The 25,741-nt window shown below is 37.9% G+C and overlaps 1 protein-coding gene across 2 annotated transcripts; it reads left to right on the top strand.

The window, feature by feature from the left end:
• LOC124163604 (zinc finger protein interacting with ribonucleoprotein K-like) lies at positions 1-22,500 on the top strand. 2 transcript variants are annotated; one of them, XM_046540622.1, is made up of 11 exons: positions 1-123; positions 7,710-7,924; positions 10,061-10,491; positions 12,815-12,854; positions 13,026-13,156; positions 13,554-13,831; positions 16,004-16,193; positions 16,896-17,192; positions 17,315-17,556; positions 19,229-19,427; positions 22,143-22,500. In XM_046540622.1, exons 2-11 carry the CDS (start codon positions 7,720-7,722, stop codon positions 22,158-22,160), a joined length of 2,031 nt encoding a protein of 676 aa, XP_046396578.1. In that variant the 5' UTR covers positions 1-123; positions 7,710-7,719; the 3' UTR covers positions 22,161-22,500. The 2 variants fall into 2 exon arrangements, with proteins under 2 accessions (XP_046396578.1, XP_046396577.1); XM_046540621.1 differs by lacking the exon at positions 1-123 and adding an exon at positions 6,195-6,328.
• The last annotated feature ends 3,241 nt before the right edge of the window (positions 22,501-25,741 follow it).

Genomic DNA, 25,741 nt, shown 5'->3' with positions numbered 1-25,741 from the left:
TCTTCGAGTCGATCATATACCCAAATAGAAATGGCGTAGTTCATTACTGAAAAACCTTTTACAGATATTCTGTTGCAGTTTCTAAATAATTCGTTAAAATTCATGGACGAGGGCTTAATGAAGGTAGGAAGTTAAAATATTTAGTATTATGTGGCCTATTATTTCAATGAGAAATCTTCCATTTCCCTAGTCCTGGTAACTGGTAACGAGGCCACTAAAATCTCGAACCAGTAACCCGGGGGAAAATGGTACTTTCGGAGTAAACTTTTTCATTCAAAAGGAGTAATAATAATAGACTTGTTGTATACTCTTTCAACATCTCTCTCGTAGTTGCACTGCATTTGTGACTCCTCTCTTTCCCGATTATACACCCCAGGTGTATTGAAGCTGGCTTGTTAGTGTTAAGATTGAGTTTCCTATCATTGGAATTAATGAATGTTTGTGAACGCAGAGGCAGTGTTATTAGGTTGATTGCATTCTTTGGTGCAGTGGTATTAGTTCATAGAAAGTCTTTGATGGCCATTATTCTCACTGTGTATGGTTAGTGAGTAGAGTTAGAATATGAGGAAAGTTGTAAATATTCCAGTACCAAAGTGAATGAACCTGAGTTGATGTGTATTTCTTTTAGAGAGACTTAAAAATTCTAAGGTTACGGTGTTATGCGCGGCGACATGCCTTACAATAGTCCCTATTTGTTTGAATTCGGTTGATGTGGAACTCTAGGTCCCATCATATGTCTGAACTAATATATGTATTTATATTATTAAATATTTCTGTTTACCTTGATCCTTTTACTTTTCTCGCCCGTATTTTACGTCTATCTCATCACATATGGTTTCAGTCCAGAATGAAGTATATGAACCCAACCTTGAGCATCATTTAACTTCATTCTTTGACCATATTATTACCATTATACGAGATGTTGGCATGTGTGCTGAACAAGTAATCACTGGCAAGAATTAATTACAAACATGGTTGTGCTGTAGGTTTGAGGATGATGTAAGGGAATGAAGGAAATAGGCATGCTCCTTGTATATAAGGGCCATGGAAATAGGAATCAGAGGTCCGTCTTAATGTTCATTAATTATAGAGTTTCAGGAAGCTATTCATCAGTAGGAGTTTTCAGCCATCCATTGCTGTTATAATTCGACGAGGAAAGATTAAAATATTTCGTGCGAATGTTTTGTCAAATTTGAAGTTGCAAATAAACTGTTCATGGACTTTCCTATTCTGCTCAGTGGAAGATTAAGGGAGGGTGAAATGGCATTGGCTTCCTGAATTCCTGTGGATAATGTGCGAGTCACTCATGTAAACATTGGAAGGAGATATGGAAAAGCTTGTCCAAAGTGAAACCAGAGAAATCTTTCCTGACATTGTTACTTACATCATTTGAGGTGGTGACACTGATATGCCGCCAACACTGAAACATAGTTCATGCCATGCTGCTGACACAAAGCCCGCCGAAAATAAAATAGTGGATCATCTATAATACACTCAAGAGTAGAATGCATACTGAACATTTAGTCTTCCCAGTGGATTACATTTTTATTATGAATATTGGTTTTGTGCATACTTGATGCTGTATTCATTTTCATCTGTCCTTCAAAAGCATGCTAGATTTTCTTAGGATAAATAATTACCAAAAATATCTCAGCAGAGCTGTCATTTGATTTACTTGTGAGTGAGGAAAAGGGTGCCTAAACTGTTCTGGGAAGTTAAGTTTCTCAGTAAAGCACTTCACTCTCATGAAAAGACATGAGCCACCAGTAATTGCCTCATTAGAATAATCCTTTCTTGTCAAAAGAGAAAAGGAGGTTCAGGAGGGAAAATATCACCTTTTTATCCCTTGTACTCATCAAGATGTTTGCTATATTAATGGACGAATTGTAATGTGTGCGAAAGATCCACAGAGAAAAAATCATTCGCCTTATCCCGGTCAAGGCGAATGATTTTTTCTCTGTGGATCTTTCGCACGACTGTGCATTGCGGGTGACTCCCGTAAAAGTTATCACCGCAGCTAGTCCCGGTATACTTTGAACTGTAATGTGTAGTTGAAAACTTTTGAAAGTTACGGTGATGGCTTTTGAATTATTTAGTTGGCAAGGTTACATTGCTTTGTTAAATATTGGACCTTATTCATGAGAATACTCAGAGAAAGAGTTGACTCTATGTTTCAAGGGGGTCATATTTAGCTCATTGTAATGATCAGTGGCGCAGCGATGGGGGGGGGGGGGTTTGGGGGTTAAAACCCCCCCCAAAGCTCAGAGAAATTTTTTAGTTTAACCCATTTCACTTAATTTGATTGATTTTACCAATAGAATAGAGTAAGGATGAATAAAATGTCCCGCAGAAAGCCGTAAAACTCACCTTTTTGAACCATTTATCTTTAAAATTTCGCAATTTATTAACCTCGCACCTACCGCTTATCCTGGTAGTTATACCATAACCCGCAAACCCCGGTATTAGTTGCACCTAAACCCCCCCCCAGCCTTAATTCCTAGCTGCGCCCCTGGTAATGATAGCATGTGGTTGCCAATAGCCACCTTTGTCAATGAATTCAATGTTATATGAAAAAGTCAATGTTTTTATGTGTCACTCTGTCCATGCATCAATCTGCAGTTTTCATTCAGTTGAACTGAAAAAAAGTGGACAAGCAGTTTATGATGTGAGGAAAATAAGGTTCAGCATTTGTATCCTATGAAAAAGGCACCCATTTTTTTCCTTGGAAGAAAAGCATAGACTCAATGCAGTGGTTTTTGAATTTGCTTTGTGAAATTGCTTATGATTGAGATGCATTTTTCTGTGTAGTTTTGATAGTGACATGGGTGAAAGAATGAAGGTTTTTCTTACCAAGCTTATTTCATCGACGGAGATATATCCCTTGATTATTATGTTTTTAGAATCAAAATCAGGTGTTACTATTGAGACTCGATGTTTCATTTCCTTGGGAACCATTGAATAGTATTATGGATGTATTTGAAAGTGTCAATATTTTAATTAAATTGATTTTAAGTTCATTCGATGATGAAGGGCAATGATATACTCTGACAATATATGTACTACCCCCTACCTAAGGGACATTTCACAGTCATCTTTATGTTATTCATCAGTTAATGACTTGATCTTCATCATGAAGTGAACTCAAAATAAAGTTAACTTATTTATTTGTACTTTCAAGAATAATAAAAATAATATTTATAAGACTTATAAACAGAAATACACTGTAATGGTCATCGTCAGGAAGAATAAATAACACATGAACAAGTAATTCGCCGGCCTCGGTGGCGGTGGGGTAAAGTCCTCGCCTGCCAGTCCGTAGGTCGCGGGTTCGAATCCCGCCTGGGTAGGTGATCCCTAACCAGGGCATGGATGTTTGTGTTGTAAGTTGTTATGTTGAAAAACCCGTTATAAAGGCCGCAAAAATGCTGTTTACGGGGAAATGGGAAATAAATAAATAAATAATTAAAATTTGATTACAGAGGTGTCACTAAGAACAAATTCCTCCAATGAGTAAAATGCTCTTGACAAAAGCCAGTTGTAAATAATCGTTTTAAATCTTTGTAGGCTGAGAAGCCTGGCCTCATTAGGTAACATATTAAAATAATTTAGCTTTAATACATTGAAATATTTCATACTCTTTGATAGTCTACCGTGGGGGACTACTAAATTGTCCTTTCTCCGAGTGCAGTGATGGTGAACATTGACCCCTGTTACCAGAGAGCTCAGGTTTTCCTTGACCTCACATACACACTTATAAATATAGTGACCATGAAGGGTCAGGATACCCAATTTAATAAAAAGTGGTTTACAATACTCCAATGAGTTTGCATCAGAAATAACCCTAATAGCCCTTTTTTGCATAATGAAAACATCTTTTGATTTTGATGCATGACCCCATAATTCAATGCCAAAGGTAAGATGGCAATGGAAAAAAGCAAAATAAAATTGGTGCTGACGATCAATGGGTAATAACAGCTTTAGTTTCCGTAGTAAAAATGTAACTTTGGAAAGCTTAAAATTGGTGGAGGATAATGAGAATCCCACTTCAGTTTGGGGTCAAGTTTTAAGCCAAGCAACATTAGATTTTCCTCAGAGTTCATTTGTGATTAGAATGTCCTAAGAACAAGTAATCAGAATAATGATATATATATATAGTGTGTTCTATTGAATGCAAATAAGGAATTCAGATTAATCAAAGGTCCTATTATTGGTGTGTTTCTGTCCATGGTAAGCAAACCTAAAAAATTAATGTGGAGTTGAAATCAGTGGCTACATTTTACTCACTCATTGATGCAACCCAAAGGCTGGCACAGATAGGTGATGACTGTATATCAAAGTTAGCCACAGAGTGAGCAATTCACATAGGGTAGGAGAGCCAGTTACTTTTGCTGGGCCACCTTGTACTATCAGAATTGAAGTTTGGGAGGTGAGGAAAGTCACTCAGAAAAGCTGTTAATATTAAAGTATTCTACTGCTCAAGGTAGGCCTACCTGGAACATTTTACTGATCTTCCTGGCTTATCTCATATCCCAAGTTTGAAGTAATAGCGAGGCACACCCCCTTTCATCCAATCCAAAAATCCTATTCTCTTCTTTCCCCTCCCATTTTTACACACCATTCTTCCCTCTAATACTTTTCATCATCCCCTCTCTACTGAAAACTCCCTCCTTCCAAACCTTGTGTCTGCTCTGTTTTTCATGTAGCCTTTTCTCATCCACCCTGACCAGCACTAGTCATTTCTCCTTCTCTCCATCAACATCTTCTCGGTAAAACCCTTCCCGAAGTTTGCTCTGAGAAAATGCCTAGGTCATGTAACAGTCTAACATGTCTGACCAGCAATAGGGTGGTTTCCTATTATTTTTTATTGCCTAAATCGAAAGAGTATTTCTCCTGGAGTACCTATTTCACACTTTTAGATTTTTAAATGACGATATCTATTTTTCGCGATTGAATGAAAAGTGAAAAATCTCAAGCGCGCGAAAACTCGACGGCTAAGTATGAATGCTGGGAAAACCCCGTGTGATGTCGTTCTGGTTCCTGCTGCCGCCAGGTGAGGTGACCTTGGGGTGAGGCTTTGAGCGCTGATACAACGCAGGATGCTAGCAGGTAGCGCTTGGCTTAAAACCGATTATTAATACCTTATCAAACGAAGAAAACTTTCCGACCTTAGCCAGTTTTAATCGGTGATTATTAAGACATGTTTCCCTGTGCTCTGTGCCTCATGCATGCATTGGTAATCTCAGACGATATAAAACTCCTATCTACTCGTATAGAAACTAGGTCCCTGTGACGTCACGTGGAGGGGCATCGCATGGGCGCCAATCTGGTCTTTATCAAATGAGGGTAAAATTGACCATTGCCATTCGTCTAAACTGGGATTTATAATCCCAAATAATTTGTATATTATGAATACACTAATGGTGGGTAAAGAATCGCATTCAATGCCTTTCGTTTTCTTTGATGAATGAAACTACCCTATTGGGAGATCCGGGCTTGAATCCCAGCTAGAAGTCAAATATTTTTTCATGGCAAAGTTCATCTTTTGGTGTATTTAACTTTTACACCATGCACATGACTGCGCACAAAGTCACTTATGGCTCAAATTATAAGACCTATGTGAAGTGCTGTTGAAAAATACTCTGTGCAAATTGCGACTCATCCACTAAAGATCCACAGAGAAAAAATCATTCGCCTTGACCGGGATTCGAACCTGGATCCCCCGATTTCTGGTCAAGTGCTTTAGCCAGTTAAGCTACCAAGGCGTCATTCTTCCCTGTGGATATTTTCGCCCAGATATATCACCGCGGCTAGTCCCGCTATACTTTAAACTAGTCTAGAGCGAACACCTCTTTGTGTTCTATGTCCGGGCCTGCTCTCCGGCTGTGGCGCTGTGTGCACGATTTGGACTGCTTGTGGCATCATATGCTCTGCAGTCCAGCAACATCTTGTCCGGTAGTGTCCGAAAATATCCACAGGGAAGAATGACACCTCGGTAGCTTAACTGGCTAAAGCACTCGACCGGAAATCGGGGGATCCGGGTTCGAATCCCAGTCAAGGCGAATGATTTTTTCTCTGTGGATCTTTCGCACGATTGTGCATTGCGGGTGAGTCCCGTAAAAGTTATCACTGCGGCTAGTCCTGGTATACTTTGAACTACTCATCCACTGTTTACAGTTAGTAGCACTAGGCGTTTGCACACATTTGACGCCATGGAAGTACACAAGATTGAACTTGCATTTAGTCAATGGATGCTACCAATCATTCAGATTTGAACTTTTTATCCATTATGCATGCTGAGTGGAATGAATCTTCTTTTTTTCCCTCAAAGGTATGCGATCTTGGTGCATGAGAGGAGTGCATTTGGTCAAAAACATGCCAACTTTGACATTCCTTAAAACAATTAGTATGAAAATACTACCTTTTTTTTAATTGATAGTAAAAGATTTAAACTAGCCTCTGAGAAATTTTAAAGAAAATAAAAGGTGGCCTTTTTTATTAATTAATTGTTGCACAATTACTAATTTTTATTGTTTAAACAAGTACTATTTATTACTATTATTATGTCAAATTACTTTCAAGTTATGTCAGAATGTACATAAATGCATTTTCTTTAAAATGAAACAACAACCACTGCTTTATGGGTCATGGTTCCTTAGTAATCAGCATTATGTGATTTTTCAATTTTTACTCAGAGGCCTGGCTCGATAATGTTCAAAGGATTATAACTTTATAACGGTTCATTTCTGAGCTGAGATAAAGTGATCATTATTCATCATAAGAATACTGCTTTCACTTATATAAATTTTAGAGAAATCGGTGATGGTCACCTGACATCCCTCTGCCTGATTTAAGATGAAATCCCCCAGCTTCCAACTCATCTCATGCTTGCCTTACCATCTCTTAAGTGTACACAGTGAAAAGCAGTGGAAATTGTGGACAGTCTTACCTCACTCCTTGGCCAATGCTTGCCCATGCAGACTCTCCATCTAGTGCAGTCTGGGCCTTATTTAGATTATGAATGAGTGGAATATCCCACCAATATATGTATGCCTATTTTCTTGAGAATGTCCATTCACCTTACCCAGTCCACTCTATCAAATGCTTTTTCAAAATCCAAGAAGCGAGTGTACATGGTCTGGTTATATTCTAGCTTCAAGGTTATATGCAAGGGTTCTCTTTATGCCTCCTGCATCATGGATTAGCTTCCCTTTTCTGAAACCAAACTGGTCATCTCCCATATGCCCTCACCTCCATTTGTCTGTTTAAAATCCTCAGTACCTTTTTTGCTGCATGTGATATCTTTCTTGTTTTTCATATGTGAAATTAGAATCATTTTCACAAAATTCTGCATCTTTGACCCCTCCTCATAGATTGTGTGTACTACTCTGAAAATCCTTCTTGTTCCTCCCAACTCTATAAACAAAGTCATTGTTTTTGGAGAGGTGGTTCATTACTTCCCGTGGCACCTTAATATACTATTCCTCCCATCGATGATGCGCCTGGGATGTAGTTAACTATGTTTATATTCGTGACTATTAGGTATTCATCGAATATTTGTAGACATTGTTGGTGAAGCTGTTGAAATAGAAACTGTCATTGGAGAGCCACCTTAAAGAATACTTTTTTTTTTCAATTTTTCCAATAAATTATGGGGTGGTATCCTCCTTCCCTCTGGGTTTGAATGTACTATGGAAATTGATCTATTTCAGGCCTTGTAAAATGAGTGAGGAGCTCCAAGATTCTAAAGTGACATGGATTGCGGATGATGGTCAAGTGTTTGCATACAAGCTTTGCAATGGAACCCATGTCCTTGTCCATCGACCCCAATTGGAAGTGAATCCTTTGGCTGTAAAGGAAGAAGTGGACATGCCCTTATTATATTTGGAAGATACTCCAATCACATTATCCACGGGTGATATTAATGGTTAGTTGAAAAATTACTTTGTGTTCTGATCTACAGTGGAACCTCGTTAAAGCGAGTACGAGCTATAGCGAGACCCCCGCTATTACGAGAGCCGATGCACCGTCAATTGATCCTATTATAAGCATGTTAAAAATTTCGTTTTCACGAGGCCCTTTTGGTGTTGGCTCTCGCCATAGCGAGGGTTTCACCGCCGGAAAAACTTACACAAAGACTCCTTAATCTCTGTAATTGCTAGCGATCTGTTAGAAATGAAGTTAATGGAGTGCTCAGTCTCAAATTTATGTGGTAAACTGTCGTTCGATAAATAAGTAGTTAATTTTGGTGAAAATGTTGTGGCATTAGCATTCGCGAATGCTTGATCTTCTTTTGTTCCTCGGGCGGCAGAAAGCAGTCGTCAGCATACCCGCACGTCCATGAGTTGCATGAATAGAAAGCATTTGATGGAACACACCATTCCCAAAGAAACACCAAACACGTCCAAGCGAGAAAATAAAGATAAAGGAGTAATATGAGGTATATTGGCTATTATTTGCTCCACCTCCGGTAAAGCGACAATTCGCTATAGCGAGTGTTTATTGGTGCACCGTGGGGTGTCGTTTTATCGAGGTTCCACTGTATTTTCATTTCCTATCTATTATCATTGCCCTTATTTTCCCTTGACCCTTTCGAGACGGCGGAGTTTTCGTCTTAGCACAACTGCTGTACTGAGCCCCAAGAGACTCTTCTTTCTCGTGGGACGGAGCATTTTTGGAGAGCATTCGTTAAGAAGGGTCTCGCTGAACCTTTTTCGACCCCTCCACGCTGGGACTTCGCATTATTTCGGACTCCGAGAGTAGTTGTGCTCCCTCCTTTCCGGGTTTACGACCATACCTGCGGCATTGGTTCACGGTCAACTTATGTATTGCTTATATGTATTTAGCAAATGGATAATTGTTGCTTGCACAAAAATTACAGGCTTTGAATTGAATTCCTCATTTTTTTCTGAGCATTGTCAAATTTTAAACGAAGTTCTAAGGCCAATATTAGCACATTTAATGCAGCAACAATTTCCATGTTGATTTTTATGTATAACTCGAGATATAAGTTAATATTTATCATAGAATTTCGTTTAAAAATTGTAAACGCTGCTCAAAAGACAAATAATTCAATTCTTACTTTTTTTTTCCTTGAGAAATGAACAAATATTCATTTCGAAACCTGACTGGATAAACCATTGTATGACTGCTGTCTCTTACCACTAAGAGGGGTTATAAAAGAGGAAGGGTCCGGGTACCTGCTCCCGGATTCCAAGGGTAAATCCTAAACCCCGCAGGGTTGGGTCCCGAGACAAAGATGACGTAAATCCACGACCGTCCTAAAAGGGGAAGAGCTAGAAAACGTAAATATACGGCTTTCGATTTCCTGGCTAGGAAAATCTCACGCATAAATATACGGCCGTCATCTCCCGGGTCAGGAAACGTCCACACATATATATACGTGTATAGTAGGGAAAAGGTTAATGTCCCTTATTTTCAATTAAAGAATAATAAGATCTTTGATGTAAATAAGGCCTGACTAGGACTAAATTAAAAATTGTGTGCCAAAATAGTCTTGTATTTTTGATTTTCCTGTGGCTATTCATTATTGTTTTCTGATAGCTTATGATTCTAAAAATGATGTCTTAAATTGAGTATTCTGTTTATTATTACATTGGGCAGTAAAGGTCTACACTCTAGTTTTAGAGGTTTGTTTTCATATTTTCATATTGGTTCCAAGGTTATAACAATAGTTTTTCATGTGGAGAAAAAAACTGAACCTGTGTCAGTAAATAAAAACTTGTGGACCTTATAAAAGTTATTCTGTGATTGTGTCACCAGTTTTCATAATATCCCAATGAAAATTTCTTTGTGGATTTGAAGAATTAAAATGGTATTGGAAGAACCAAAAACCGGGATTGAGGGCAGATGGTAGCAACCAAACCAGAGTTGTAACTTACAAAAGATTGTGTCAACTCATCATTTTTGTATTTTGCATGCAATCACATGGGCATACAATCATTATTCATTTTTGAATGCGTCCTTATTTCTGTATTTCAATGCTGAGGATGATATTTGTAATTAGCAATTTTCTTTTTTTTTACAATTCTTGTATTATCAGCCATACAACTTAGCCAAGTGATTGGTGACCAAGCTGGTGTGTTCATCCCATCAGATATCTCCATATCGGCGGAAAATATGTTAGCCAATGTTCCTGTTCAAGTGCCACTTGTGGAAAATCCATCAACTTCTTCTGGGGAGCCACCACCTTCGTATTCCACCATTGCCGCAGATGTCATTGGGTCTGAGGAAGAAGTTGACCAGAATTCAATGGGAGAAGACATTTCGGAGGATGTGATGGTGGGGGGAGTGAAGGGAATCATTGTTCAAAGTGAAGAGGATTGTGGTGACAGTGAACCTGTGGTAGTTGAACAGCTTTCTGGACTGGAGGATTTCGTGGATGTTGTTACTAAGTATAGATGCAGAATATGTCCGTTTGAAGCCACCAGTCGAGCTAGTCTTTTGGAACATTTCAGAGAGAGTCATTTGGGGGTGAGTTGATGCATCAGTTTTCATGAGGATTACGATAATGCTTTGGATACCTACCCATGATTCCTGCATACTCAATCTTTTTTACAAATCTTATACTTCGATCTAGTGGATTTCCCAACCGAATGAATGAGTCCTTTTGCCCAGCAAATTTCTTTAATGTTGTTTTTGTACCTTTTTTTACAACAATAGTTTTTACTTCCACCATTCGATGACTTTATATGCTCCTATGAGCCAAACTCTATCCAAATTTAACACATTTGGTTGAATGTCTACCTGGGAAAAATTTGCATTATAAGAGTTTATCCTTTTTGTCTGTGGGGATTGGCTTGGTGTCAATGGCGCAGCAAGGGGGGGGGTTTTGGGGGATAAAACCCCCCCCAGAGCTCAGAGAATTTTTTAAATTTAATCCATTTTACTTAATGAATTAGTATTACTTATAGAGTAGTGCTAGGATTAATCAAATACCCCTCAGAAAGCCGTAAAACTTGCCATTTTGAACAATTAATCTTAAAAAAATTTCTGGAGGAGAACCCCTGCAACTCCCTCTCACCCTGGTGGGTATGCAATACCCCCCACACCTCTAAGTATTAGTCGCGCCTAAACCCCCCCCCCCCTAGCCTTAATTTTTGGCTGCGCCCCTGCTTGGTGTGGTAGCTAGTGTTGGCTCCTCACCCTGGGGGCCAGTTTTGAATCCTGGTGATGGCAGAGAATTTTCAGAGATCTTGCTTGAGTGTTGTGTTGAAGACACTTCTAATGCAACACTCTGTCCTGGATGAGACATTAATCTATGATCCCCTTGGAACCTATCTTTAAGAGGACGCCAATGTCGATGCCGGGTTTTTCTCCACCATCCCTTCCTTACCTTTTTCTCATGGCACAACTGATGTAAGTTATCGGTCGCTTCCTTGATTTACCATACCAGTTTTCATGAATCAACACGCTAGATAAAGAAAGAGTAAGTTATTCAAGAACGATCTTTATATGATGTGCTCCATAAATATTAGCTTTACCAAATTATCCATTTTATGGTGTATCTTGTAATGTGACATTGAAGAGGAATCTTTGTCGTGGCAATGTTCATAGTGAAAGAAAAGGTATTGTTTTGTGGGGAATATTGTGCAGTGATAGATTCAAAATTTTATTAAAATCAAAGCTGAATTCAATTTGTGATTTGGATTTGAGGAAAAAGTGGAATTGAACTACTTCTAGTTAATGTTTATATGCAAACCAGTCCCTTTAAAATTCATAGCATTAGGGTAATAAGGAAGAGTGCTTGTGTTCTCAAAAATGACTTAAAATAGCATACATATTCAATATATACATACATATTCAATATATGCATATAGCATACATATACTGTGATATCATTTCATCCATTGAATGTACGTTGGGTATAAATGTTTTATCAATCATCCTAACCTTCAATTGTGTCTCTGAATTTTTTTTGTTTCAATACATAGCTTCATGAGATGTGATGCTGAAACAAATATTTTCATTAAAATTCTTATGAGTTGTCATTCCAAAGCCAGAAGCCACATTTGGAATTAATGAATGAACTGGTGATATTATCTTTACAGAATGGACCTTGTATTAACGTTCGAGATGGACAGATCGATGATATCACTTGGTGAGATGGGGTAGGGATTATACACGTTTCCATTGTTCCTTTGTAACTTGATATTTTCCTTCGAAGCCAGTGATTAATGGCCTGTGTGTTCTTAGAAAGAAAAAAAACATCAGAGGTATGGGCTGAGAGCTGATGGAGGGCTGGGGTTGTTTTTTTTTTTAATCTCTGACATAGTTACTTGGTTACGTGGTTATTTTCCTACAATGCAGAGATTCCTCCAATGGTTGTTCAATCTCTTTGGAAGATTCTCACTCTTTGCCTGTTTTAGTCTGCCTAAAATTTTTCCACAGCTGAAATTTTGTCGCATGATCCCTATGGAAGCTTTTAAACAAAATGGTTCATGAGTAGGACAAGCATTGCATTGCAATGGCGCTTGCAAAGAGAGGTTCGGAACTCTTTCCACTCTCTCTTATGAGATGCTGCGTTCACTGAAGCATTAATTTAAAATTTTGGATCCGGATGTCTTCAGCGAATTTGGATCCGAAGTATCCAGTGAAGGGCAATATTCGTTGATACTTGGATCGAGACATCTGATCCGACCATCCCTAATAGATGTATCAATTAATTGAATGGTCTCTAGTTGTTGAGATTATATAATTCTCTATCTCAGCTATGAGTTCTCCTCTCTATTAATATTGTCATCATCTCTGAAGTGAGCTATTCTTGATTGAGATATAAATTATATTTTACTTCCAGGTGAAAGCTTCAAGGTCTGCTGAAGATGAGAAAGAAATGAGTGAGTTAATTCATACCTGAATGTATTTTTGATTTGTAATTGAAATCATTTGGCTATCGCATGTTGTCATTAAGTCCACTTATTTGAGTACTCTACTACTACTTACTAAGAGCAATTGTTTCTTCTTATTTAAGTGCAATACTCCTAATTACTGCATGACTTGATTTTCAGGTGATAGTGCACCTGAAAATAATAGCAATCATGAATCAAATGAGGATACTACAGAGACGTATATATATGTTTGCTGCCATTGCCAGTTTGGATTCTCCTCATTGGACGATTGTAAAGTTCACATGATAAATGTTAGTCCATGATATAGTTACCATTTTTGTTAATATTACGTGTAACTTAAGGAGAATTATTGAAAATTCTCTTCTACTCTTAGATATCCCAGACGGCACAGAATCCTCCGTATCTAATTCGTATGCAGATAGTATCTATTGACTACTGCTCCGTCGCTTTTTGTCAATGGATACTATCTGCATACGAATTAGATACGGAGGATTCTGTGCCGTCTGGGATGGTCTTGATTTTTCAATGACATTAATTTTGGATCCCAACCTTGTGTAGATAAGGTCTGCATAGTTCTTGATCATTCCTCTCTGTTGAAGGATATCAGTGTTTGTTATTGCAAATGCGACATATTAGCCATATTTAATCAGTTCCAATTTATAAATTCATTCGTTAATTCAATTTTAGGATCATCAGTTGGTTGTTTCAAAAAATGGAAAGAAGGGTGGTGCAGTTACATCACAAAGTGCCAGTGAAGAAAGCTCAGTTCAGTCGTCCTCACAAAAGTTACTGCCTAAATTACCTCAAGTAGTGAATTCTCCTGAATTGAGCGTTAAGTGTGAGGAGGATGAAAACAGTGCAATGGGCGAAAACGGCCTTAAATTAACTTGCGCTGAGCCTGAGGAGCAGGCTAGTAAGAAAATAAAAAAATTGAAAGAATCTCTGCTGAAAGAAAGGAAAATCTGGTAGGTTGCCATTGTATGTTCTTTTTTTATTTTATTTTACTTCCTTATGCTGTAAGACTATCAAAGTAATGCTGTCATCATATTAATTCTCATGAATCATTTTATTAGGGTTAATTCATAAATATGGTTGCTACTGGTCTGTGAAATTAGCAAAGTCAAGAAATTTAAAACTAGTCTGTAAAATCAGGGCAAAGCAGTAAATCAGGGAAATTCAATGCAGTGTAAGTAAACTTTAAATTACTGGCAGCCAATACATCTTACATATAAAAATATTGCTGCTAAATTTTTTCTGGATGTCAGTGGAGAAATAAAACAGTAAAACTATTTCTTATATAAACCGTATTAAATATATGTAATATGTTATATAGTAACATGTTATATGGACACAAAAATACCACAGGCTCTTTAGCCCGCATTGAGCCACAGAAATAGAGACTATAGGTGCTATATAACCATATTAAATATTACATATATGTAATATGGTTATATATGTAATAACTATAGTTCCTATTTCTGTGGCTCAATGCTGGCTAAAGAGCCTGTGATATTTTTGAGTCAACCAAGAACTTAACATGGGACCATTTTATAAGATAATCTAGTCACTTATCACTCTTAGTGGTCGATATATCCTTCTCAGCACAAACTAGTGTCACAAGCCAATACATAAATGGGCAATTAGTTAATTGTTCAAATCAAGGAGCCTGTACTAGAAGTTGAAACTCTCAATAGGAGGGATATGGGACACCCATTCCCTTTGTGTCGCAAACAGGTATCATGAGGCTAGGAAATTTGTGAATCCAGTACCACGTATGCAATGAGTAAGTGAACTTCTGTCCTGGGCATTCTTTGTTATATTTGATAAATTGTCACTTGCTGCGTTGTTTGAAATTGGGTTTGAATTTTATATAAATCACCAATCTTGTTTTGCTCATGACTTTTAATTTATTTTTTTTCTTTTATAAATGGCTGTAGTGCTGTGACAGTGTATGTGTTTGATAGGAATAGATCTACTTATGTCCTGTATCCACTTCTAACTTTTCTATTAGGTTAAATACCCCCACAGATTGCTACTGTGTAGTACACCTGAAAATGACTTTGATGGCAACACTTTTATCAGCTTTGGACTTATTGATTCATTAGCTTTGAGATAAAATGTAAGTCATCTATCATGGTTACTTAAGCAAGTAACTCCAATAATGTTTTCAACGTGAATGCAACTAGGGAAAAAAGTAATTGTTAGGTTAACAATGCTTGCAATGGAAACGAAGCATAAGGTATTGGAAACTTTCCCTCCATCATTTAAATTAGTTTGCCACAGTTAAATGTTTTGATCCATGAGTGCTTTGCAGTTTTGGTGCTTATTTTGTGTGTTATTGTAAAAATGTTGGTAGGAGAGTGCTTTCACTATGTCTGCTGCTACAAGATATGTTAAGACTACTATGTAATTTCAATCAGAATGTGAGAATAACTTGAGACACATTGATCTCCATGTCATGATTTTTAATGTGATGGGAGACAGGAGTAAGACATGTTTCAAACTTTCACCATTAGTAGCTCTTCATTTGCAAATTTCCAGTTCTTTGTTAAAGCGAAGGATTTGTTTTTGGGGCCAGAGTTTCAACTCCTCATACAGGTCCCCTAATTCATATCAATAATCATGCTGTAACAAAACATTTTAATTAAAATCAATAAATAGGTAAATTAAGTGGTAACAGATAATATTTTAGCCGTAAAATTAACAGCATGAGGAGAATTTGTAGCGTGGGGATGATTACGGACGTGGTAAATGAATGCAATCACCAATTATGCATAATAGGGTTTATTTCGCTTCGTTTGCGTAGCACAGACAAGCTCAACAGTATCGACACCTTAACCCTTCTCGTCCAGACTGTCATGGCGTCGCTCTTCTTCTCTCGGGTTGGCGTCCTCCTTCTCCAACGCTCTCTTGTGGCCGTTGGTGGAAAAACAATTGCAACACCTTCTGCTTGTCCACCACAACACCCCCTGTTGTCAAGCCCGAAGAGTGTACATACATATCTATTCCGTGGTGCATTGAAAAAAAATAACCCACTATGTATGATTGTGGGTGAAGTTTTAGTATCTATCTAACTTTTTTCTTTGTTTGGGACTTGAAGTATAATAGAGAAATATTCCTTTTCTTTACCATTGTAGGTGTACAATTAAAGGCTGTGTACATAGGTTTGTCACCAAAGAAGGCCTGGAAAAGCATTTAGAATGCCATGATATCCTCTCAAAATCATCCTCATCTAGAGTCTCTAGGATGAGGTCACAAATTTTTCAGTGCTGCTATTGCCAAGAAAGATTTGGTGGCTGGCGACCATGTGCTTCTCATCTCTGGAAGGTTTGTATGATTTATGCATACTTTAGCATTGCCATTCACTCTCCGGTTCAACCCAGAGTGGTTGGTGTTTGGTTGGTAGGGTAGAGCTCAGCACAGACTAAGCCATGGCTTATTCACAAGTTCAGGGTCGGGGGCCAGTTCCTCTCCCTCAGCCACCTCGCATTTTGATTTTTTTTGTGTTAAATGGCTTTGCTTGAGATTTGATCAGGGATTTGAAAATATAATCCTTAGATCAGTAGCGCTAGGCTCTGCCCACTTCGGCATTAGAATTTGTTGCCTTTTTTGACTTGCCAGTTGCAAGGTAATATGCAGCCCAAAATAAAATTTGATGGTATAGGTTTTGGTATCGGTAAAATTCTATAATAACGATCCTATCAATGGCATAAATATTTACCAATATTTCATGTTGTTTTAAGTATTCCTTTTTAGCACTTTCAAGGCTGTTAAGAGCTGGGAGGGTTCAGGGGTTCAAAGCCTCTAGAAATGTTGGAGAGTCTTATGTGAACCCCCTCCAAATGAACTCCACTCAAAACACCTTATTCCCAAACCTTTCTATAATATTTTTCTCACTATGATCTTGTCTTCTGTATTTGAAAACCATTTCAAATATTCTTAATTTTATTTATCAGTTTTGGAGTTGTATATGTACTGTCTTATTTGACTCTTGCTCATTTTTGATTTGGCAATTCCTGTCTATTACAGAGCCATCAGGTTGATGCTGACCTCTTCACGTGTCCAGAATGCCAAGTGTATAAGTCTGCCACCCTCGTTAGACTGGAAAATCACAGGAGGATCCATGGTGATGTGCGTGCGTTCCGATGCCCAACTTGTGGTAAAGGATTCAAACAGATGTCTCAACTGAGAAACCATCAAGTTGTTCATCTTGATCGAAGGAAAGGGGAAGAAGATGGCATGCCCACGCGTTGGTACACGTCCAAGAAATGTAGCATATGCCACAAAAGTTATTCAGATTCCAAGTGTCTCAAGAAACACATTCAGGTAATCCTAAAATTTATGATGTGTCTATTCCACTAAAAAGTGAAGGGCCTCAGTACACTAAATGGGTTTTTCCTCTAATGAATGAATTTATTTAACATTTCCTTTGATTGCTTGATCTGCAGGCTGTACACAGCAAACTCCGTCCATATGTTTGCCAAGTGTGTGGGCACATGTCTGCCAGGAAGGCAATGTTGCAGATGCACCTTCGACAGCATACTGGGGAAAAGCCTTTTGCATGTGGGACTTGCGAGTTCCGCACTGGGGATCACAACTCTCTTCGCCGTCACCGCATGAGGCACACTGGGGAACGACCATATCGTTGTCCATATTGCTCATATGCAGCTATTCAAAGCAGTGCGTACAGGTGAGTAATGGAAGTACATAGCTTAAAATCTCATTTCATTAGAGTGCTTTTATTGCTTAAGTCAAGGTGGGAGTTAAAGGCAACTGATCTACATCTACATAATACCCCGCAAGCCGCCTAAAAGGTGTGTGGCAGGGGTTGTTAAGGACACCAGCCATTTACAGCTAAAAAAAAAATGAAGTGCTCTAACGAAGTTGGGACTAGCATTTATTAAAGTCCTTTATGGTTCGGGGGAAAAACAAATTCCCATATCTATCCATTCGGCAAAATATCTCTCTTAATTTATTGCTTCTATCGGACCTGGAAATATAGTGTGGCTCTAATATTATGTCCTCTGTGTTGCTCTTAAAGATATCCATTCTCAATTGTTCAAGCAATCTAAGCCTAGCACACAGCCTCCGAGTCTTCAGTGGCTCCCAGCATAATTTGCTTAACATCTGGGTAACACTGTCTGTACGCCCGTAGCAGTTTTTGACGAAATGCACAGCCTTCCTTTGTATTTTATTCAGTTTGCAGATTAAGTCTTTCTGCACCGGATCCCATACATATTCAAGGTGCGGTCGGATGAGAGCAAAATAGCACCTTTCTTTTACTTTCTCATCCGAAAATCTTCCCTCAATAAGCTTGACGAATCCTAATTTCTTCAGGGCCATGCCGCAAATATTCTTTATATGTGTTCCCCATTTTTGACATGTGTCAAATCTAATATATTTGGAAACCCCTAGACATTGTACGTGGTGTCACCCACATCAGTCAAGCCAGTCATATTCCCACTGCGAAGGAGGTCATTTGGTGTTATCGTCAACTGTCTTTTGACCTATTCCTGTGTAAAAATTGCTTATTGCTGGAGAAGTATTTTAAACTTTTATAAATTGCACCAAGTATTATTTTTTTAACTCAATCAAAATATTGATTTTATGTTGGATTCATTCACAAATTATAGTATCGATTTTACAGTAACTCTAACTGTGATACATAATTGTTGTAGAGTAATAAATTTGCTGCCCTCTTGAGTACTTTTAATATTATGCAAACCTTGCACAACATTTCAATGCATCAGGTAATGTAATGACCAAGTCATCATAGCAATTGATTGGTGTGATGCATGCAAGATTATGTTGTCTCTTTAGTGTTTGTGTCGTCATCACAAATACAAATGATTTATTTTGGTACCCGACTCACAAGATAAAAAGTTCGTACCGAGTGTATTTGGAATCCTTTGCATTGAAACCTACATCCTATGAAATACATTTTTGTCCCTCTTTTAAAACTTGTAAGAAGAATTATGGAAGTTATAAGTCGTATTATTTTTACATACTTGGAATTTCTTTTCATTGGTTTAACTGTGTCCATGTATCTTCTATGATAAAGAAAAGGGTAATAACTAATAAGTTTCTTTTTCAAAAGTTGTTCATTAGTGTGTTGTTGAAATATTCGTTGATTGTTGATTATATTCAGAAGATAAACTGTCTTCAGTTACAGAGACCAGTGATAAATTTCTAGAAGTACATTTATCAGTAGGTATAGATTTTTTTTCATATTTTGGGAGTAGAAAAATATTTTCACGTTAGTTTCTAGATAGTTTTAATACATGCTGAATGATAAAGTGGAGTGTTATTATGAGTTGTATTTTTATTTTCCATCATTTTATATGACTTGATAACATTTTCAGGAATCACATTCGCACTAAGCATACAGGAGCCAAAGAAGCCATTGTGAATGACCAGGATGCTGCTGACAATAGTGAAATGGAGGTTAGAGAAGGAGATGAGGATGTATCATTTATTGAGGGAGGTGTTGGTGAAGCACAGGTCTTGTATCAGTCCTTGGGAGAGCTTGATAAGAGAGGCCACAATCATATTATATTCTCGGTAAGTAGGATTTCTTAAAACTCATTTTACAGGATACTTTATCCTTGTGAAAATACTCGTGGTTGCATCCCCCTGCCCTCCTACCACCCTATCCTGAAATACTCTAGGAATCCATGAATCAAATCCAATATTCCTACTTTTTCCATTCCACCCTGTAGGGGCTTTCTCTAACTCGTTAACGTTTTGTTGTTAACGGGTTGTTAACGAAAGTCCTCTCTTGCAACGACACCCTCTTATCGAAAGTGTGTTTCTGTATCTCACCTTAACGACAGCTCGTCGTTGCAAAACAAGACCACGGCTCGTCGATAGCAAACAATACACCGTCGGCGCCTGCGAGTGAGGCTAGAATTTTCAACCAATCACAATGCCTAGATTTATTCGTTCGGTAGTATCAAGAAGCTGTGCCTAACTACGGTCACTAATAAACAATAAATAGTCACCATAAATAAACAAGAAGCTGCTAAAGAACGCACCGGTCGATTGAGAAAAGAATAATAGATGATGGAGAAAACTGATGAGTATTATTTTAGTAGTGGATTCATTTGCTGAGTTTATGATGTGTCGTAATACATTTCCATGAAGAACGATCCATGAAATAAAATAAGTGGGAAATTAGTGAAAATAAGCGTGTATATTCAAGGCTTCAACAGTTGTCTATGGAAGAATATCGGCAACTTTTGGTGCATTATGTATCGTAATTTTCAAGCATAATTATCTTGAAGAGGACTTTGTCTGCTACTTACTCGTTCACCATGATAATTTTACTCTCGTGATTAGTAGTGACAAAATTATTTTTATTAGTATTGTAACAATGTAAATTTCGGAGTGCATCTTCAGCCACAGCTTGTTTACATCTTTTGCCTTATTGTTCGCTTTAAGTCCACAACTCCCACAGTGGTAGTTATTCAATTAGAAAATATATTGACGCTTTCATCATATTTTGGGATGTTTGAAGTCAATCCGTTGATAAAAAATACCGAGATTACACAGATGTCATGGAAGGAATCATCGCGAGTGTTGTGATTGTGAACTCGTGTCACATACTTAACGCTTTTTAGTGTCAATTTCTTGAGTAAAGATTACGGAAGTGTTAATGTTGTTGGTGTTGTTGTTACTTATAATTATATTCTACGCAAAGTGAAGATAAGCACAGTAAAGTAAACATAGAAAAAATGTGCATTTAAGGAAGTAATTTTCATAGTCACCCACCATGTTGAGGCATCGAATTACTGATTAAACTCACACAAAAGCAAAACGTAGCATATTTTAAACGTTGGTAGCCACAATTAGGCATAGAAAATCACTGCAATCAGCCGCTGCAAATGATACTAAAATAAGTGTATGCATGTACCCATCAAAACACGGGCATATTTTTCGTTGGGACTTAGTTTAACAGCATTTCAAAAGTTAAAATTGACGACTAGTGAGTTCTGAGTAAAAGAGGGAAACCGCTTATATTTTCGTGAACTGTGGCTTTAGCGTGCCAAAAAAGGCATCAAAAAATCCGTCAGTGTTAGGGCCATATCGGGGGTTATTCAAAAGGTTGTTTTGAATAAAAAATTCGGCGAAAATTAGGATTTTGAACATTCCTAAGTCGTCTTCTCTGCACTAGATGCTTGATAAAATTTGCTCTTTCCTCAAGATGTGATTAGATCCCTACCTAAAAAGTTAAGACCCATCAGTCGAGCCTAAAGAAACTACTGACTAAAAATAATCGGAGTACTATAATTGGAATGTGTAAATATTATTTTCACTAGGTAAATAACTTTCTTATATCTACTTCAAACAACATGTTTACTCCCCCGCTAAAACTAATGTCTCTGTTGCCACTTTTTATAATCATTGATTGCTGCAAAACGTTTTAATGCTTTCCATCTCCTTTGCAAAAGTTTTCCTAGTTTTTCAAGTAAAAATACCTTTATCGCTTTGTTGTAGCATAATTATAACTTTACCACGCACTGATCTACCGATACCGAAAAACATTATGGCGGGCGTCGATAAGCTTAAGACGGGCTCCCAAGTCCCCGGATAAGCTATCGGCATTTTTCGTTAGTGCTATCGAGAAAATATCGTTAAGCGAGCGTAGAGAAAACCAATTGTCGTTAATTAAGATTTTCGATAAGCTAACGACGTAGCAACATTGATAAGACTAGCTATCGAGTTAGAGAAAGCCCCTACTGGGCTGGTTTTCTGGTTGGTTCTACTGGTTTTTTTCCTGATGGTATATTTAAAGTACTGTAACTTCAGAGGATTTACCTGAAGATAAATTCTTACTTTGATGTATGAAACTTGAACCAACATGCAAGAGTGGAGACTCTCAGGGCTCGAGAATCATATTGCACCAGATGTTTGGATGTTGGTGACAAGTGCCATCTGGTCGTTTTTAGTCTTCCTGCAGTCCTAGTGGGAAGCATCCAAAACACTTCAGTTTGAAACGTTGTAGACATTTTTCCCAACTTCCAAAATTTTCTTTTGAACAAAATGAATAATAAATAAAATCATTACATTATTGATGGTTCACTGAAATCATTCAGGGCATTCTCAGGTTCTTTGATCACCCTTAAGGTGTGCTGGATAGGCTATATTTTTAGTTTTATCACAATTAATCTCTTATCGTCTAATTTGTGTTCGTATCACTTTACAGTTCACAGCTATTGCTTATGAGTATGTGCCGCTTATTGTATTCATATCAATATACTTTTACATTTTTTGCAGGCAAGCCTTACCAGCTGAAAACAAGGTGTGTTTTAAAATGAAAAAATCTATTCTTAGCGTGTCGACTGCAGTACCTAACCAGTGTCATCACCAGCCGTGTGTTAAATGCCTTCTCATGGAAGTCCAGGAATATCCTGTGGTTTATGTGATTCTTCCTGTCACTATGGGTGCATCAGCGTGATACATCTATAAATTTTCAGAAGTTATAGACTGCTTTGTACAAATTGATTGCGCTTCCTGTGCACTATCAAAATGAAATATTGCTTGAAATGTTGAAGGCAATATCATTTATTTTACATAAATATGTAATGTTTTGGCCCATTGTACATTTGTGTACAGTAAATAGTTTTAAGTTTAATAATTGCTCTATGAATTCTAATCCTTTTTGAAACAGAAAAGTTAAGAGACAGTTACGAGACTTAAAGAAGTCTTGTATTGCCTCTTTTCTTTTCCCTTCAGTTTGGAGCAATGCAGGGAGCTGGAGGCTCCTTTGAAATTTTGAAGGAGATAACCATCAAGAGAGTTGGATGGACACCGACTTGCTGGAGACTCATAATGAACAGAGAGATAAAAATAATCAAAAAGGACGATTGATCCAACATATGTATATGGTTCTCATTATGTACCTAGTTCAGACAGTTCTCTAAGCTTTTAATATGTTGGCCGGCAGTAGAAATGGAAAACTAGAGTTTTCAGTGTCTTAGAACTTTATCAGAGGGCAAAGAGATTCCATTATCTGTTCAAGCCCGTGAGAAATTTAGACGGATAATAGGGTAGTTTCCTTCATCAAAGAAAACGAAAGGCATTGATTACGATTCGTTACCCACCATTAGTGTATTCATAATACACATATTATTTGGTTTTTGAAATACCGGTTTAGACGAATGGCAAGGGTCAAATTTTATCCTCATTTGAAAAAGGCCAGATTGGCGCCCATGCGATTCCACTCCGCATGACGTCACAGGGACCTAGTTTCTACACGAGAGGATAGGAGTTATACATCGTCTGAGGTTACCAATGCATGCATGAGGCACAGAGCTCAGGGAAACATGTCTTAATAATCACCTATTAAAACTGGCTAAGTTCGGAAAGTTTTCTTTGTTTGATAAGGTATTAATAAACCTTTTTTAAGCCAAGCGCTACCATCCAGCAAGGTACTCAGCTATCCGCTAGCATCCTGCGACGTATCAGCGCTAAGCCTCGCCTCAAGGTCACCTCACCGGGCGGGAGGGGAAACCAGAAATACGACGTACGGAGCTTTTTCCCGGCATTCATACTTAAGCGTCGCGTTTTCGCGCTCTTGAAAATTTTCACTTTTCATTTAATCGCGAAAAATAGATGTTGTCATTTAAAAATCTAAAAGCGTGAAATACGTACTCCAGGAGTAATAATCTTTCGATTAAAGCAATAAAAAAATAATAGGAAACCACCCTATTGTTTTTAGTGGAGACAAGCAGTCTGCCACCCCTGGAGGGCTTGGTATGAGTGACAAAGGAAGAAATTTCACTATCACAAAAACTGGGGTTTAACCAGGTTATGGATGGCACCATAAGGCATCGTGAGTTCAGGGGATTGGGAGTCACAAGTTGACAATTTGTTTTTGATACTCACAGCATTTAGGTAGTGCATGAGCTTTCCACAGTCATAAGTCACACAAATTCTGACATACTAGTAGAAACAGAATAACAGTTCCACTTCACAGGGGCGCAGCTAAGAATTAATGCTAGGGGGGGTTTTAGGCGCAACAAATACTTTGGGGTGTGGAGGTATTGCATACCCGCAAGGATAAGTGGGAGTTGCAGGGGGCCCTCCTCCGGAAAAATTTTAAGATTAATTGTTCAAAATGGCGAGTTTTACGTCTTTCCGAGGGATATTTGATTAATCCTAACACTATTCTATAAGTAATAATAATCCATTAAGTAAAATGGATTAAACTTGAAAATTTCTCTGAGCTCTGCGGGGGTTTTATCCCCCAAAATCTACTTCTTCATGTGGTATTATTTATTGTGTCATTGCCTCATTTAAGTGGGATTTCATTACATGTGAAATCATTACAAGCGAGTTTTACAGTTTTGAAATAAAATGGCTGAGTAGGTACGGCAAAATTATTATATTTTTATTCATTGATACCAAATAATGAATTATTTGTTAATGCCTATCGAAATTATTGTAAATCAAAGGTCCTGGCAGCAGTGGCGGCTGGTGGTTATATATTCAGGGTATGCATTAGAGAAGATAAATGATGATGAAAAAGGGCATGAAGTTCATATGAATGCTGCTAAATTGCACTGAATGCATTGATGGACTAGGATCCTGAGTGCAGGTAGTGTACGTGGCAGCTACACCGCTATACTACCTGCGAGTTACTCACCAAATATGCACGTGCACACTTGCGTCATGCTGAGTCTACTTCCAGTATCCATTTGAACATGACATGCCACCCGCTTACCTTGTCCCAACTGAGAACCCACAAGCGATCGCATAGACCAAATATGCAGCCGGCGCAATGCCATGGGATCGCACACTTGTAGAGCGGTGAATTCGCCAAGGGGATAGCAGTAGCATTTGGAGCTTCACATCCCATCTCTGTGAGGACAGGATTTTTATCTTTCCTTTTGCAAAGGAATGCATAGTTATCTTTTATAATTCATTCATATTTGGGTGTGTAGTTGCTAACATGCGCATATGCACGCACCACCACTGACTGGCAGTGTAATTAGTAAAGTATCTGCCATATTGGAAGCCTCTGGATTTGAGTGTAAGCCAGGTGTTATTTTTAACCCCTATTATACCACTTTTATATATGTACTTGCTTTCACTATTGTTGTCCGTATTGTGTTGTGTTCGTAGACCTTTCATTCCTCTTGTGGTAATTTCTATTGATTTATTTGTACATATTATTTTATGTACATATGTACAAGAAATCAAAATACAAGTGAGTCTGGGAAAAATCCTCAGCAATAAATTATATTTCCATACCTACCATTGTTGGGCAAAATACTTTTAATGTAATCACAATGTCTTCCGTTTTCGAATTGATCAAATGATGGAAGTCGTCTCGCTGCTACGGTACTTTTGCCTCTTAGTAATATAATAATAGCTTTGCCTGTCATGGGCGTACCCAGCGAGGGGCAGCTGCCCCATATAGAAGCAAAAATCGCAAATGTCTTTAATGAAAATACTATTTTTTCAAACAATTAATTTTAAAAACTAATAAAGAGCTGTTGCAGTTTCCTTATAATGTTGATTTCAATCACCTTTTCTAAGCTTAAATCTTACCTACAACTTGAACTACCGTGGCTTCCCCCCCCCCCCCCCCCTCAGTTTTCATCCTGGGTACGCCCTTGCTCTATGCCTGTTGCTCCTAGCTCTATCACTGACGCCAAATTTCAAATACAAGCCGAGGTAAGCATAAGGTTATATTAGTAATATGATTAAAAACGAACGAATAAACCTAGAGAATTCAGCTTCCAGATAAAGCACACAGTATTTTATTGAGAAAAGCAAACTTATTGAGAACCTAACGTTTTCAAATTTAATTAACATTCTTACTAAAAGTCGTGTTGTAGGCGTAAAAACATAATTTTTCAAATATTAGG

Source organism: Ischnura elegans, chromosome 8 (genome assembly GCF_921293095.1).
Source record: "Ischnura elegans chromosome 8, ioIscEleg1.1, whole genome shotgun sequence".
Taxonomy (NCBI): domain Eukaryota; kingdom Metazoa; phylum Arthropoda; class Insecta; order Odonata; family Coenagrionidae; genus Ischnura; species Ischnura elegans.
This window is presented reverse-complemented; position numbering and strand designations above follow the sequence as displayed.